Consider the following 16,412-nt stretch of genomic DNA (forward strand, 5'->3'; position numbering starts at 1 on the left):
TCGGCCCCGGCCCCCGCTCGGCCCCGGCCCCGCGGAGGAGCAGCCCCCGCGTTAGCCGCTGCAAACATCGGCGTCGCCCAGGTCGCGGCGGGTCACGCAGGTGTCACTGCGGGGCGGGACCGGTCACTTGCGGGAAGGAGGCAGCAGCGGGGCTCCAGAGAGGCTGTAGGTGCGGAGGAAGGCAGCGCTCGAGCAGCGCTTTCTGCCATCATTAGAGAAGGGGCCAGCGAGGAAACGCGCGGCGAGGCAGAGCAGAGAGCCCGGAGCGCGGGAGCCGAGGGGCTGCAGAAAGCGAGGGTGCCCCGGGCGCCCGCCCCGCTGCGCCGAGACCACAGTGTCCGGGGGCTGGAGAGGAGGGAAACTGCTGAGGAAAGGGGGCCGCGAAAATGAAGAAGGCAAGAGTTTTTCTAGTGCTTGAATTGGGGGGTTTCTGAGGAGAGGTGCGATACACCCAAGAACGAGTGAGTCATTGAAACTGGACATGGCATCAGAAATAATACGCAGATTAATGACAGGCTATAGCTGAAGACGGTACATTTTGCAGAAGGAACCACTGGTACCACCCTCAGTGGTACAAACAGTCCTCACAGCTAAATACGTGGCTTAGATGAACCGCCGTCCAGATTTGTTAAGACAGGACTGTTCTCCTATTCTCCCAGGTTGGGAATTCCTCTTTCCAGTGAGGAATGGGAGCCTCGAGAGTTGCTTGAATCTGTCAAAGTTAAAATTTCCTTTCCACAACAGCTGCTTACACTGGCACCACAGTTTCTCCTGCTGAGATGCAGCAGTTCAGTTTTCTGAGGGCTGGTCTAGACTCCTGCCTTAACCAAAGTCATGGAGCTTAATACAATGTACCGGAGCTTTACGTTTTACGCTGCGCTATACTACACTGGGAATCAGAGTAGATGGTTTAAAGATGACTCCTGTTCTTAAATACTACAAAGCTCCATGAAAGAAAGCCGCAAAGAAACATGAGGAAGAAGCTAGGCAGAACAGCAGTTAAAAAGTAGGAGTCTCCAAACCTGTCAGAATGGGACAGGGTTGTCGCGTAGCTTCTACGGACATGTTCGATTGCTTTGTTGTGCAGGGAAACATCTTCAGCAACTCTCCTAAGAGCTGGTTTTAATTACTGGGTTTGAAGTGTGTTAAACTTCTGTTTAAATTGAAATAATAACATCCCCATAAAATGCAATCATGTTATAATGCCTGTTGCTTGCATAATCAATCTAAATAACCAGTTCAGATTGCTTTATAGTTAGTGACTGAAACTGCAAGAGCTAAATGTTTCTGAGACTTAGGTAACATCGGAGTGGCTGCACTGGATCTGATCGAAAGGTCTCCGTGGCCCAGTATCATTGGCTGATAACAGCAAAAAGTGAATGTCTAGGGAAAGATGCGACACTTCCAGCTTCCAGCCAGCTGGGAGCTCAGGGACTTCCTGAGCCAAACTTGCTCTCTCTTCTCTTAGTAAATCTCACTAGATTTCTTTCATGAATTTGTTCAGTCTCCCACCGAACCCATGTACACTTTGAAAATCTACAGCATCCTGTTGCAGATGCTCCAAGCTTAATTACGTACATATGAAAAAATCTCTTCCTTCYGTTTCTTTTTTGATGTGCAACCTGTTAGCTTCATCGGATCCCCCATGTTTCTGGTACTGGGAGAAGCAGCAAACAATCTGTTCCTCTCCATGCTGCTCACGTTTTTATAGATCTGTCATTCCCCTTCCTAAGTGACCGCTTTTTTGGGCTGAAGAGTCCTAGTTGGTCCATATATGAAAGCCAACGCGTGCTTGACTTGCCCTTTTTTGCCCTCCTCTGAACTTTTCTAGTGCTATTACGCCTTTCCTGAGATGAGAGACCAGAACTGCAGCCAGTAGCCAAGATGCAGGTAAAGCTGTGGCCTAATCATGATCCTTTCCTAAGTGTGATATTGCAGGCCTTAAAATACTGTTCTAGTCTAGTTGACAAATCTTGCTACCAGTCCATAAATTCTTAGTTACAAGGCTTTCGTTTAAAGATCACATCTATCTTTCCACAGTTCTGCTTTACTCAAACTCCTAGCGAAATCTGCAGGTGCTGTTCATTGAATGATTTTACCAGATATGCTAGATTAACCAGGACTGCTGAAATGAAACGCTTTATTGCCACTTTAATTATTTTCCGGTCCGGGTTTACCTCCATTGAAATTGAGAGCAATGGAATTAGGCTCCTACTCTATAGCTAGAAATGATTTAGAATTAAAAAGAACCAGTATTTATCTACAATATAAAGTCATAATTAAAACATAAAAGTATTTTTTATGCATATCAGACTGCACTGTTGCTAACAGCTGAGATAATATTCTTCGCTGTCTCTTTAAGAGTAACAGTATCTTGGTTTCATATACCACAGTAAGTACATATTCCAAATCATCAATTATTTCTTGTCCCTAGGCTTGAGCGATTTAACTAGCATAGGCATTTACAAGACAATACACGAGGCTTCAAACAAAAATTCATGACTTTGCTGCCGTTGGAGTGATACTGGAAATACAAAGCTCACACTTCAAAACACTACACTTGTAAGTAGATAAGAGCATTAGCTTGATACATTAATAGTCGCCATAAATTTAAATATAGAAACTTAACAGCTAGCATGGACGAATTCAGTAATTGCCCGGTATGGGAATTTTGCCATTTTCTCAGACACGTCTAGCAACTGTTAAAGACAGGACACTTCTTTAACTGACCTCTGTTTCCAAACTGGTGTAACACCACTGCGGAGGGGATTCGCTTCTGCCAACTGCTGCGTTCCACAGTGCGTCCCCCCCCCTCTTTCAAGGGGGAGATACTTAGGAAAGAACAGGTATCTTGCAAGGCTGGAAGTGGCCTATTTCCATTGCAAGCAATAATACCAATATGATCGTGTTATCTTGCAGAGGGCCGCACTTCAGGGAGAAACTTGATACTAAAAAGTCTGGGGGGAAAGAAAAACCCTCCAGAAATTTAGTTACTAAGTTTAAATCACTTCTTGTCTTTTTTATTAGTGATTAATTTGTTTACATAGGGCTGAAAGTATATATAGGTGATGCAATACTAGATTTTCAGATATTATGCCTAAAGGTTACTAGCAATTAATACTTGGTGTTCCAAAACTCTATTAAACATGAGTAAGGTAGAAATCATGCGCAGTGACGTCTTTTATAGCGAATGCAACAGTTGCTCTTTCATGCCCGATACTGAGCACTGTTCAGCGCGACCTGAAGCAGCACAGCATTTTGGGGGATTTCAGTTCAAATATTGAGAGGATTGCCTGCCTATCTGGGAAAATCGCCAGGGAAAGCTATTGCAGAATAAGCTATGCAACAATAGATACCTGCCACACTTGTCAAATACTCTGTGCTGAAATAAAAAACCACCTTCATCCGTCCACAGAGAGATTCCTGAACAAATTGATCCCTAATAACCACGTTGCTAACTGCTGCCTGGTATTGACAGGTGTTATGTTCAACCTAAATAAGATTCCATTTTTCTGTTGCTATTAGTGGGCGAGAATTTAGCTCCTACATGGGAATTCAAAGTATATTTTGCAATGTCTGAATAAAGGTTCCAGTGCTGCCATTTTCACATCTCCACACTGCAGAGCAGAAGTGGAAGGAAATCCCTACGTTCCTGTCATCGGGAGAAGAAGAGCATTTGGCCAGTTTTTCAAGCATTTATAATAGTGTTATTAGGGAAAAAGGGGAGAGGGATTCAGAGCGCCTGCAACTTTGATCTATATTCCCAGATCGCGCTCTCATAGGGTTTTACCGGAAGATCGGTACTTCCTTTCCATTTGATCTCTCTTCCCCAACCAGGAAGAATGGAAGATGGTAAAAATACAGGAAGCCTAACAGGAACCGCACCGTACGTACATACTTCTCTCAAAAGGACTTGAAAAGCTCTCAAATTGCCAAGGAGAAGACTAAGCATCTGCTTCCACTGAAGTGAGTGAAAAATAATATTTACTTTTTTTAGGGCATTATCAGGAATGTAACTGAATTGTGAAGACTTTGCGAGGAAGCATCAAAGGAGCATCTGACCTCCGAGCACTGGGGCAGCACAACGTGGGCCTGGCAGCACCTGGAAGTAGATGGGCTTATCCCTCTGTCATCTTTAAAGGTGCTACATAAATTACAGCAAACTAAATATCCTGCAGAGGCTGGTATCTCCATACTGCTAAGCATTTGCTGGAGATTAATCTAGGGTTTGGGGGTTTTTTTGCTTATTTAAATTACACCATCTACACTCTGCTTAACTAATCAAGCTGTAATAAAACCAAGAGGTCTGTATTTTGCAAGCTTTTATTCATTTTCCAAAATCTCAGGGGAATATCTGCATAAGCAAGAGTTTGCAAATTCTGAACCATGATGATTTAGGTAGGAAAAAAATATGCTCAGGTCTTTAATATCTGATGAATACTGCCTTATATTTGAAACCTTGTCCCTAGTGGAACCCGTTACAATAATGTTTACACAGGCTTATGCTATAAATGCAGGGATATTTTGCCTGCAGCAGAATATGTTGGAAATTATTCCTGATTAAAAAAAAAAAAAAGAAAGAAAAAAATGTGCAAATGGACCAGATCCCAGAATGTGGGTTGCTATAGACATACACTAAGATATTTTACTAACAAATATAGCAATGAAAAATATAATTTGTTAACGTAAAAAGGGTTTCATACAGCAGGCAGGATTCATAGGACGCACACTCTGCATCTCACTGCATCTCAGCCCATGTAAACAGAAGTTGCCCAAATTCTACAGAACTAAAGGAAACTTTCAGAAGGCGCTGAAGTACCTCTCCAAGCTCTTCTAGCCTGATTACAGCCAACATTAGAGCTCAGGAAGAGACCAGGTGAGTGTCCTGGATACGGCTTGCTATAGATCGAACTTTCAGTTCTGCAAAAACATGCTCTAGTGCATCTGGATCTTTAGCTGCCAAGTGCATGTAACGGCTGCACAGAGGTGTTGACTGCCACGGCAGAAAGCAGGAAGGTAGCAGTGATGGGCTAGGGCACACTTAGATCAAACAGCAGGAAGAGCCAATGTCACAGTAATATTTTTGTTGCACAGATGTCCTACTTTGATCTTAAGCAGTATGTGCCATTTACTAGGTCCAGCCAGATGTGACATATATCTACATCTGTTGTTTTGTCTTTATCAAAAACCTTTGCATCAGCACAGCAACATCAATATACTTTAAAATAAACTGTCTCACGAGTACAGAGCCAGAACGCTTCCCCCTGTCTCCCCTTGCAAATACCCATCTCCTGCGAGCGAAGCTCAGTCACGGGGGACTTTGGAGCATCTTGACTGCGGCGAGACAAGGGCCGCGGAGGTGACACTTGCAAGGACGGTCTCCTCTTTCAGGCCTAGTCACACCGTGAACTGGAGACACGGGAAAATGCTGTTCCGCTGGCGAGCACAGGATAAGGTTGTCGCTGAGGCTGCTTTAAACACTAAACCCTTCTCAAGATGCAAGCAGTGATGTAGGAAGGTCATTCCCCCGGCAGCAGGGAAGACAACACATACAATGTGACGTGACAGACGTACTCTTATTATTAATACACTGAACTGGGACACAGAAAAACTCAGTTCGCTTCTTGGCTTAGCTACAGGTCTCTTCTATAACCTCCATTCCTTAGTATACTCATGCCTTTATTTTCCTCTGTAAAATGGGAATGATGTTATTACTTGTTTCATGCTTGGTGCCAAGGAGATGAAAACCATTTCTTACTCTGTATATAGACTGGAACAACGAGGCCCTGTTCTCACCTGGGGTCTTAAAGTCTTGCTTTAAGGTAATTTAGAAAAATAAAAATGGTAGAGCATTGCAGAATGAAATAGAAATGCCAAATTTGATTATTTAACTTTTCTTTCACAAGTGAAACTAATTGGCAAGGAAAGGTGCTAACGTGACCTGCATAACTTCATATACATTTTCTCAGTGGCCTCTGCTAAAACTGCCATCAGCAGTTGCCCTTTTTTGCATACTTCATTAGCGAAGCAGCTCAGTCGTGCAGCATTCCTTTAAAAAATCCTAATGAATTAATGAAATTTCTATTTTTCTTTGCCTAGCCCCTCCCTCCCCAAAAAACACCTCCCCCCAAAACCCCTTGAAAAATCCTCTCACCAAGGTTCCCGGATCACAGTCTTGGTCTTTGCGCTACTCCTGTCTATAAAATACTTTAACAGCCTGTTTTCACAACAGCTCAGATTCTCATTTTGCTACCGGGATGTAAATCATTGGTTCTCCTTGGCCAAATAGGAAACGGAGTCTCAGTTTAGAGATACTGTTGTTCAGCCAGAGAAAAGACTTGGGGGCAATGTCAGCGTTACTCACGCTGAATTGCTCCCTGCTCCATGAGTCCTTCCAACAAAATCACGGGAATTATCTGGCGAGGGAAGTATGACTCAACATGAAGGAGCGTGGCTGTGTCTAGCCATTAGCGAGATCGGAAGAATAAATTCAATGCAAAATAATAAAAACACAACACCCACACAAGCGTAGGTTTGGAAATGCTCAATTTTAAAAGAGGACTAGATAAGCCCAGAGCAACAGCAGCCGCTACTTGCACATTCATTTCTTGGAAATTGTTATTCTCACGACTGGATTCATGACTGAAAACTCAGGCCCGGTGTCCAATTCGTAACGGTCGGGTGTTTTGCCCACGTGCCTGGTGCTTGGCCCGCGCGGCGCTGTAGCCCATAAAGTAATATATATATATCTTTAGCCATATACACAAAAGAGCTCATTTTTATAAAAATGTAAAATAAACAGAGAACCATGCCAAGATTACCCATTTCATTTCTCAGCATACAAATGAGGAGCTAATCTACTCTGGGCTGTTCATGCATTTTGCTTTTAACATCCATATGTCAAAYAGACCATCTACATACTTCCCTGCTGGAGTCTTTTCCCTTTCAACTTGGTAGGGAACATTTGTGAACCTTATTCCACCAAATAAATCTGAAGAATATCTTTTGCTCAAGGCCTTCCATTTTTTAATTTAAGAGAAACAAATCAATTCACGGTTCAGGCACTCTTGCTATTCAGACAGGCAGGCATCTGTGCAAAAATACCCCACTCCCTAATTAAGTGCACAATGTTATTAAAAATTTAAATTTAACTTGGGTTAATTTATTTAATTTCATAAATGACACCATGTAAAGTTACTTCTTAAAGAACATTTTTCCATCTTCTGTCTGCAGTTTTTCCATTTGGGTTGTTTAGAATAGATCTGGAGATATTTGCTTGTATCAAGATTATTTTATATTCAGAGAGTTCCAAATGCTTTATGTAATGATTTCAATAATGGAGGCTTGACACTTCCCTCCCTACTCATGCAGAACTGATGGCAGCGTTAACGGGAGTTTTCCCTGAGCAAAGAAAACAGGCTGCGATTTGTATTCTTTAAAATTAGTATTTGTTGTGAATGTGTTATGACACAATCAGCCAGCGTTTGTCATATTTCTCATACACCGCAGCACGTCAAGCTGTGCTTCGTTGTAAGTCAATTTAGTAACTACGCCACCAAAAATATGCCCAAATTGTGTCAAAATGCCTTACTGTTGAAGTAGATTTAATTATTGATCATGTAAACAGTTGCACATAAAATGACTACCAGGTTTAATCAGTTGAGGACAATTATTTTATATACTGATTTGTATGACTCATAAAATCTTTTGAACTGGTGCAAAGTTTTGTAAAATATCTATTATTTAACTTGTTATTTGTTTAAAAAACAGTCGGGCTTGATTTGAACACTGAGATGAATTACACTCACTTAAGCATGCGCTGGTTTTACTGCGACTAGCAACAAGTGTCCTAATGTCTATCCAATCTTTTTCTTTTATTGGAAGTTTAATATTTATCGTGGACTTACATAGGACATATGGTTCATTTGTGATCTTTAACTTATTATCTCTTATTTTTCTGTGATCCTTTGAAACGTATGATTTATAAAGCAAACAGTAAAACGCCTGCTTTTCTGTATACTCGTTGTTCCCGTTACTGTCATTCAGTCGCAGCCATGAAAAAGCACCTTTGACACCCGTGGTGTGCCACAGGCCTTGTCCCAGCGAGACTCCGCATTCACCGCTAACACAACGGCAGCGCTTTCTGCGACCTACTAACTACGTATGCGATGTTCAGCGAACCATCCAACTTTACACTGAGCTAAAGAAAAGCACATTTGGCCAAAAAGCAGCTCCGTTATCAATAGGTAGTTTCCGAATGTGCATCGTCACAAATGAATCTCTGGTAGAAATGTCTATCTGAAGCAGTACTGTCAACCCTGCTAGAAAACCTGGTTAGCCTTCTAACTCAGTTAATACAATTCAGTTATTCACAGCTGATACTGCTTCTAAAATCGAAAGCCCTGGCTTTAGAGAGACATATACGGCATAGTAATTTTAGCTGGAAACATCTGAGTTATAGAAATGACTTCTAATTGCCAAATTAAATTCTGCTCTTCCTCTGCCAGCCTCACCTCCAAATATTAAGGATTTCCTGAATGGGATACATCCGTGGTTTTGTGGATTTTACAAGTTTAGCATGATGCCAAATCCAGCAGTGTTCAAGGAATGTGGCAAAAAAATTGAGAAAAATGTGAGAGGYTCATTTGGATGGATAATAGCCCAAAACACATTTTTTTCTGGCTTTATCCAGTGCAAGATGGTTAAGTACGACAAGACATGGGCTGAATAACAAGAAGCAAAGGAGAAGGAAGCATCATGTCTCTTAAAAACCAAACCAAACTAACTGCTGCCTGCTGCTCATGGGCTACAACACCAATTCTGCGAGATATTCAGTCATTGCAAACACAGCCTGTAACTCGCGCTGGCATCATGGGCGAGACACGTCTGCCATTCAGAAACTTCCAGAAAGGGTTAAAATGGACTTTCAGTGTTTTATTTCCCCAAAATCTGGCTGCTTTGACCTTAATTCCACTTGGCCAGGTTATTAAGACCCCTGACAAGATGAAGAAATCTGTGCATCGCAGGACCTTATTTAGTTGGGGTACCATCAGGGGTTTTACACAGCCTTCATTACTGTAACATCATACACAGGGTTTGTCATTTGTTTGCCATACAACTTATTCCCCTAAGATTAGCCCTCTTCTAGTCAGGCAGTTTAAAGCTAATCACAGTTGTTATTTTAATCTGTGCTCACCATTAAGAATTCTTGCAGAGCTATTTTGCTTGTTAGCAATTAAGGTCTCCCAATGGAAGTTTATGATTACAGCAAAAGCAACCTGTTTAATACTTGGCCCCTCTTCAGTTTGCAAGCATTAAACCCAAGAGCATAAAGGCATGCTAATGCTGCCGATGAAAGTATAGCAAATCTGTTAAAGAAACCCTGTTATTAAAACATGAAGTTGGAGAAATGCCATGTGGTCCTCGTGCACATTTGATCTCCCCGCTTTGTGTTTTTCATTAGTGTAATATTAACGTAGTAAGGTGCTGTTGGGCCTTCATTCATTTTATGATTGTCATCTCTGAAATGCAATATATCCTAACGCTTTCACCGTGACACACTAAAGGTTTGGTCCTGGTTCTAGTAGCACTAATAATAAAATTCCCTTGAAAGTGCTTCAGAGCAGGATCTGGCCCTTGTGTATTTAGACAAGCCTCCTATGCTGAAATACGAATTCTGTTTTCTGTTAAGGGAATTAGCAATTGCTGTTATTGACCCTACTGTCAAGACTTAAAAATTATGATCTCCTGTTGAAGTCACTTTGCAAAGACGGCAGGAACAAATTTCTGGTCTTTGTGTTGTTTCTTCACGTGGTTCTGCCACAAGGAATTACCCACAGCAATACGCATTAGCTGAATTAGAAACAGCATTAAATGACTACGTGAGAAAATACCATTGCAAGGGGAGAGAAAAGTCAACCCTATTCTGTCCAATTTTAAGTTATTTCAAGACAGGATGGGCAGAGAAATCTAAAATAATGGCATGTTCTGGTTCACGTTGCTACATGGAGATACATTCACTAGCACTGTAACTCCGATGGCAAACGTCAGCGAGTTACACAGGAGCTGAATTTGTCTCACTGCGAGAAAGTTTATTTTGTTCAAACAGACTAGAGAAATGGGGCAACGACGGAAGACCCGAATATGCTATCATTGTCATTATTCTTCATGTAAAAATAGTTAACATAATTAACAATTAACATTAAGAAAAGCTGTGTTAAAAATGCATCTCCACGTACTGGTGAGGTACCTTCACTCGTTGTTGTAAAGGTCTTTAAGAAGAGAATATCTGAGCCCGGGCTTGAGGTCTCTTTTAGCAGAAAACTATGAAACATGACCTAAACACAGCCAGTTCTCCAGGGACGGCAATTAAAGCAGTAAATGTCCCACAGCAGATGCTCACGCCATGTATTCAAAGTAGATTCGATCAAGTTCTCTAAAATTAAAAGAAATTTTTGCCCCCACCTGTCTTTCAGGGTCCCATTGTACATGCGGAAACGTAAAGGAAATGTAAAATTGATATGCGCACCATGACGTTGGCTTGAGTCTTCTCTGTCTCAGCCCGGTTGCTCTAAATCTGTCCCGGCTGTAAGTGCCACTGAAGGAGCTAAACGTTCAGAATTGGTGTCTGCCTCTTTTATTAGCCAGCCTGGAGTAAAGTTGCGGGCTCTCGGTCAATGCAGGCTCAGTGCCCAGTGACCCAGCGGATTAAAATTGGGGTAGTCACAAATCAAGAGCATAATGAAGTCTGAGAAGAGGTCTCTGCTGATTTATTAGGGCATCTGTCTGGCTGAAGACAACCTAGCGCTGCCTTAGCATAATCCTCACCAGGAAACATGTTAGAGATTTAAAAGAAGGAAATAGTGTTCAAGGAAGACAGGCAAACCCAGAAAGGTTTATTTTGTAGTGCTCATTGATAGGCTTAAATTTTTATGCCAATAGCCCCCTAAAAATAGTATGCAAAATAAACTGAAATAATATTAAAAATAAATTGCTGTCTTTAGTTTTCCAAAACCACTGAATTTTCAAAACACATCTGAATGCAAGTTCATAACAGAATAATGTCACTATCCCTGCTACTTTGCAAAGACTATTTCATCTTTTAATTTTTTATTATTCCTTTATAATTAGCCACTGTAGTGTCGTCCACATAGAATGCTCTCATCCTTCATTCTTACAGAAATAATTTCCTGAACAGTGTAATAATCTTAAATGTAAACTTAAATTTTCTGTGCTAATTATTTTTACTACTTTTAAAAGAAAGCAGGAATTAATCACAAACTGTCTGAGTTTTACCTGTAAATAAGACTAAGCCCATATCATAAATGATGTATGCTGTAAATGCTGTAGTACTACTTTTTATCCGATAGGACAAGAAGTTTGAGAGATGCAAACTAGTACTGTCATGTCCTGTGCAAAGCTACTTTTTCTGTACGTGAGAAGCATTGAACTGAAAAATCACAGAAAGGTAGTTATTTCTTCTCTTGATCAGAACTACAGTGAATGAGGTTTTAATCTATGAAGATTAATTTAATCTATAAAGATTAAATTATATTTGACTATGTATTAATAGAGATTGTCACCACTCATATGCCTTCAGAAAAAAAAGTTCATTCAAATATTGCTTTTCAAAAAAATACGGACTATGAATGTTGAATCAATTTCATCACTGGTATTATTCCATTTCCTCTGTATTAAAGTTATTCCAGATATGAATTTAGCCGGTAACTCTATGAAGATGAGAGATACTGAGTAGTTAATAAATAGATATTGAATACTTAAGAAATAGAAAGTGCAAGCAAATACTGCATTATTGATGTAGATCTCTTTATATCAGCTGTGATAATAATTCTGTACAAATAAAAATTCTGGAAGAATTAATTTAAAAATGATCAAGAAATAATTAACTCCTAAAGGGAGTGAAGCTTTTGAAGATCAGGGAGTTTGGGGGTATCTTTACCATTTCATACCAGAACAGCCCTGAAATTACATCTAGAGAACAGTACTTCAGACATACAGTAAAGAAACCTTAAAATTTATGCCATCGAGTCACTTTAATGAATGACACTTGATAAAGTTTGGAAAGATGCAAAAAATGCCCAACAGCTTATCCTCCCTAATGAAGGCATCCACAGTACGATGTCAACACCCTGATGTCTGGAAGGAAATAAGTACTTTTTTGCAAGACAGCTGACAACCCAAAAATGTGAGCAGGTGCCATTTACTAGAACTGACGCGTGCATGGACATTTTCAAAGTCCTACATCCCTCTCACCAGAAGACCACAGAGTCTGAGGAGACCTGCAGAGCCTGAGGAGACCTGCTCGCGCAGGACCCACGCTTGCCGTGCGGCAGATTGGAAAAGCCCACTGGCTGCACATTGCCGTATGGAAGTCACTACTTTGCTTAAATCGGAGATGGGCCCGCACAGCCTGCATGGAGCAATACAGACATAGAAGCAACAGAAAATCCTGGACTATCAGAGCACTGCAAAACTTTACAAAATAGTTCATCTGAGTTTCACGACTCTGAATTTCTCGTGCTGTTATGCTGTTTTTTTCAGCTACAATTTGTATGCCATTTGAAGAAAACACTTATATTGAAAAACACCAAACCATTTATTAAATTTAGTCCAATTAAAAGAATTTGAAGCAGAGTTAGCATCTAATGCCTGCAAAATAGAACACAGGGAAAACTGCAGGTGGATTTAACTGCCCTGATTAGCAAAGGCAAGATCCAACTTGCGTGTGCTGCCTTACTGAGTTATTTCGTTTAGGTAAGACTTGCTAAAGAGACAGTCCACAAAGCATTAAGAGGTGCAGAAATTCAATACCCAACCATTTATTTGAAATCAAGAATGAAAACTATGGAATGCAGTATTTCTTTCAAAATAACAACATAAATAAATATATGTGTATAATACTTGCCTCCATAAATTCCAGCGTTGTTCTTCTAGTTGAGTCACTAAATGCTCTATATATTTGTTTGAGTCCATATATTCCTAAATGAAAAAGGAACAAAGTGTTACTTTTTCAATTTTTAAAGCATTTGTAAAATTTTGACTGAGACAGTCATAATCAGTTTGTGAAGCCCACTTTCATTTTGGAGCGAAAATTATTCCACGTACACAAAAGTCACTATGATGTAAAAATCTAGATTAAAGCCAAATTTGGATTCATACCAAATGAACAGGGTAGTGGCCCAAAACACTTTTCACTGATTATTTGAGGGCAAGACAAAAGGAGGTGAGGATGCACACGTAGCACAAAGAAATCAGAGTGCGTATGCTGGAGTCAGGATTTTGGTGCAAATTTTGTTCACTTCAGGTATAAATCAGTTTGAACTGAATATTTGACTCAAATATCTATTTTATGCCTAGTTTGAAAAATATTATACCATGTACTCTATTTGAAAATTAAGCTATAATTCCACTCCTAGATCATTTCCAGTTCAACTTTTGCAGATGCTATAACTTGCAATATCAGCTATATGAAAACTACTGTACTTGCCTCTAGGCAGAATTTCTGATATATAATCATGATCAGATGAACGACTCTGATTTTTTGCTTATTGAAGCCTGTTCTTTAAACTCAATGCAAAGAGATGTTGTTTATTCTCAGTAGAGAAATACTTCAGTAATAGAAATATTCCACTTCATTTCCAGGCCAAAGGCAACTTCAGCGTTATTTATATAAAATATTTCAGAATGACCCCACAGAATAACGTGATATGATATATTCATATGACAGTGGTATCCATACAGCCATATAACTATCATTCTGAAAACCTATCAGTAACAATACAACTCTCTTGATATATCTCACAAAAACAAAAATATTTTTCTGACCATATACTTCAGAAAATAACAAGTATTGGTGTACTATAAGGAAAAGAATATACCTTCAATATCTGGAGACAAGCTCCACTTTTATAGCTCCACTTTTATAGCTTATGGACTCGTCAAAAAACCACTTTGTGGGGTTATATCTTGTTTGTACTTTGGGTTATTTCTCCAATATTATTATTCATTTTGTGTACAAATATGCAGTGTTGTTGCAAAGTAGTTGGTTCTTCTTAGCCATTTATCTTTATAATCAGGAATATAAGATAGCTACCACAAGGACAGTACATCATCATGTCTCCTCAAGGAGAAGATAAATGTTAGCTGATGTTAATGATCACATTTTATATATAAATGTACATTTTTAGTTTTCAGGACCCAGATTGTTCTAAGTGATTGGGCAACGGTATGAGGCACTTGTAAAATATTGCTTGTAATACTATGAAACTTTTAATATTCGGTGAATAGTAGTGAAATACATAAGATACGCTCTGAAATCCGAGTGAGAAATCTGCTCTTGGGAAGCCTGTGCAAATGAGATTTCTACCATATTTTGTTAAAACTCTGTGTCACTTGGAAACCTTTGAGTAGTGTGAAACTTCCCATTAATTTCTGTGGTTGCCCCAAGCTTAAATCTTAATCTAGCTGTTATACCTAGATGGATTTTGTAGACGTTTCTTTGAGAAAACATTAAATAATGCAACTCCTGAGAAACTCCATGAGCTGCAGCAGCATTATTATAGCTTTCATACCAAGGCTGTGTAGATCAGTCACTGGCTTCGGCATGGGCCCTTGCTCTCCCTTTTAATCGCCTGAGTTGAATTTTACTTGGCATATACCATGTAAATTAGATGGCAAGTTTCTTCTAAACCAATACATTTAAAGTCATTCTGTAATACATATACATTATGATTTAGGAAAGTTATGCTGTACTAACATAATGATGATTAGTTGCAGTACCAAGTTCTTTAAAGCAAGCTTTTTTACTTAATATTTTTTGTTACATCAAATCTGATATAAATTAGTATTAATACCTTTATATCTTTTTAATGTAATATTAAACAATACTGCTGATTTATTCATTGGTGCACTTTGCCCCACAGGCAAGGATAGAATCAGCAGTTTTATTCCGCATAATTCTCCCATGATAATATGAAAAATTCATTCTGAAGCAATCTTAAAAATATGGTCAAGCAAATAAAGACGAAGGGGAAAAAGACAGCAGTGTGTTTATCCTCTATGATTGCTGCCTTAATGTCAAGTTTTTCCTGTGGCAAACCAGAAGCACTATTCCATTTCTCTTTGAGGACCTGCCGTGCAGGAGTATGTAACTTGTCAGTGTGCAAAAGTGCCATAAAAACCCAGCCACAATTGGATATAAATATTGTGATTAGAAGAAGAACCTCCTTTCTTCTATGCTTCTATGATATTTAATGTGATAATTTTGTCCGAATCAAGCCATTAGGGGAGGTCAGTTAACGAAGCAGTGAAAGTTTGAGCCAGGGCAACATGAGCTGAAGCTCACTAAAGTCACGGCCAGGCTCCTGTTCGTTTTCTGGGTGAGAACCTGCTGTTACTGTTGGGTCCACAGGAAGCAACAGCAGGCTGCCATTGGAGATTAAGAGCAACTTTGTGATTTAGAATAAGTCGGCATGTTCAGCGAAAGCAAAAACCTGAAAAAACATAGTAATCGTACTTCTTCACCAAGACTATATATACCAGTTTAGTAAAGTACCAACATTTTTCAGTACCCAATAGATCACCTCTGAAGGGGCAATACAGATGTTTTGTAGCTTCCTTTGAACTCCTGCCCGTGAAAGCTTGCACCCTACAGTTTCAGCAGCACAGTAACTCTCAACTCTGAAAAATGACACCGAGTGTCATTTGCTAAAGCAAATGTATGACTTGAGGAGTCTGCGTTATGGGAAGGAGGATCCAAATGACTCTTAGCACATATTTACGAAAAAAAATTTCCAGGTGAAAACAGAAACAAATTGTAATAACTGAGTAGGGGTAATAATCATTTAGGTAGAACAACAGATATTTATACTAGATACTAATGAAAAGTACAACAGATAAACCAAATAGTAGAGAAAGACTGTCAAAGCACCATTAGGAAGTATTTTGAATCTGAAGTTGGGGACTCCAAATCAGTGTACTTTTATAAAACCGATGATATATATAGCAATTCTGCCAGAAGGGGAATTGTGCCACTTGTGGGATTTCCATCGCTGCAGTTATTCAAACTGTGACTGGACCAAAGCCCTCTGCAGCCTGAGCCGAGCCGGCCCTGCTTCACGCAGGGCTTGGACCGGGTGACCCCACAGGTTCCTTCCAGCCAGAATTATCCGAGGATTCAGTGCTTCCAACTGATTTGTTTTTTGTTCTTTTAAGAATAATGGATAAATCCTGTCTCCATTCTTGTCAGTGACAGAACACAATCGGTTAGTTTGCAGCCAGGATTTCACTGCTTCATCTATGCTCATGCAATGGCATATAACTACACTCTTTTAAGGAAAAAAAACTCCTGTAATATGTGCAACAATAACAGAAATTCTTTCTAAAAGCTGCTG

At 39.8% G+C, this 16,412-nt stretch overlaps 1 protein-coding gene across 2 annotated transcripts in view; it reads right to left on the reverse strand.

The window, feature by feature from the left end:
- Positions 1-16,412, reverse strand: part of NCKAP5 (NCK associated protein 5) — a 366,198-nt gene that overhangs the window by 244,230 nt on the left and 105,556 nt on the right. For both annotated transcript variants that reach the window (XM_026089071.1, XM_026089070.1), the window contains exon 2: positions 12,922-12,999. In XM_026089071.1, the coding sequence (XP_025944856.1) occupies positions 12,922-12,999 (78 nt within the window). The remainder of the gene's footprint in view (positions 1-12,921; positions 13,000-16,412) is intronic.

This window comes from Apteryx rowi, unplaced genomic scaffold (genome assembly GCF_003343035.1).
Source record: "Apteryx rowi isolate R43461 unplaced genomic scaffold, aptRow1 scaffold_8, whole genome shotgun sequence".
NCBI lineage: Eukaryota > Metazoa > Chordata > Aves > Apterygiformes > Apterygidae > Apteryx > Apteryx rowi.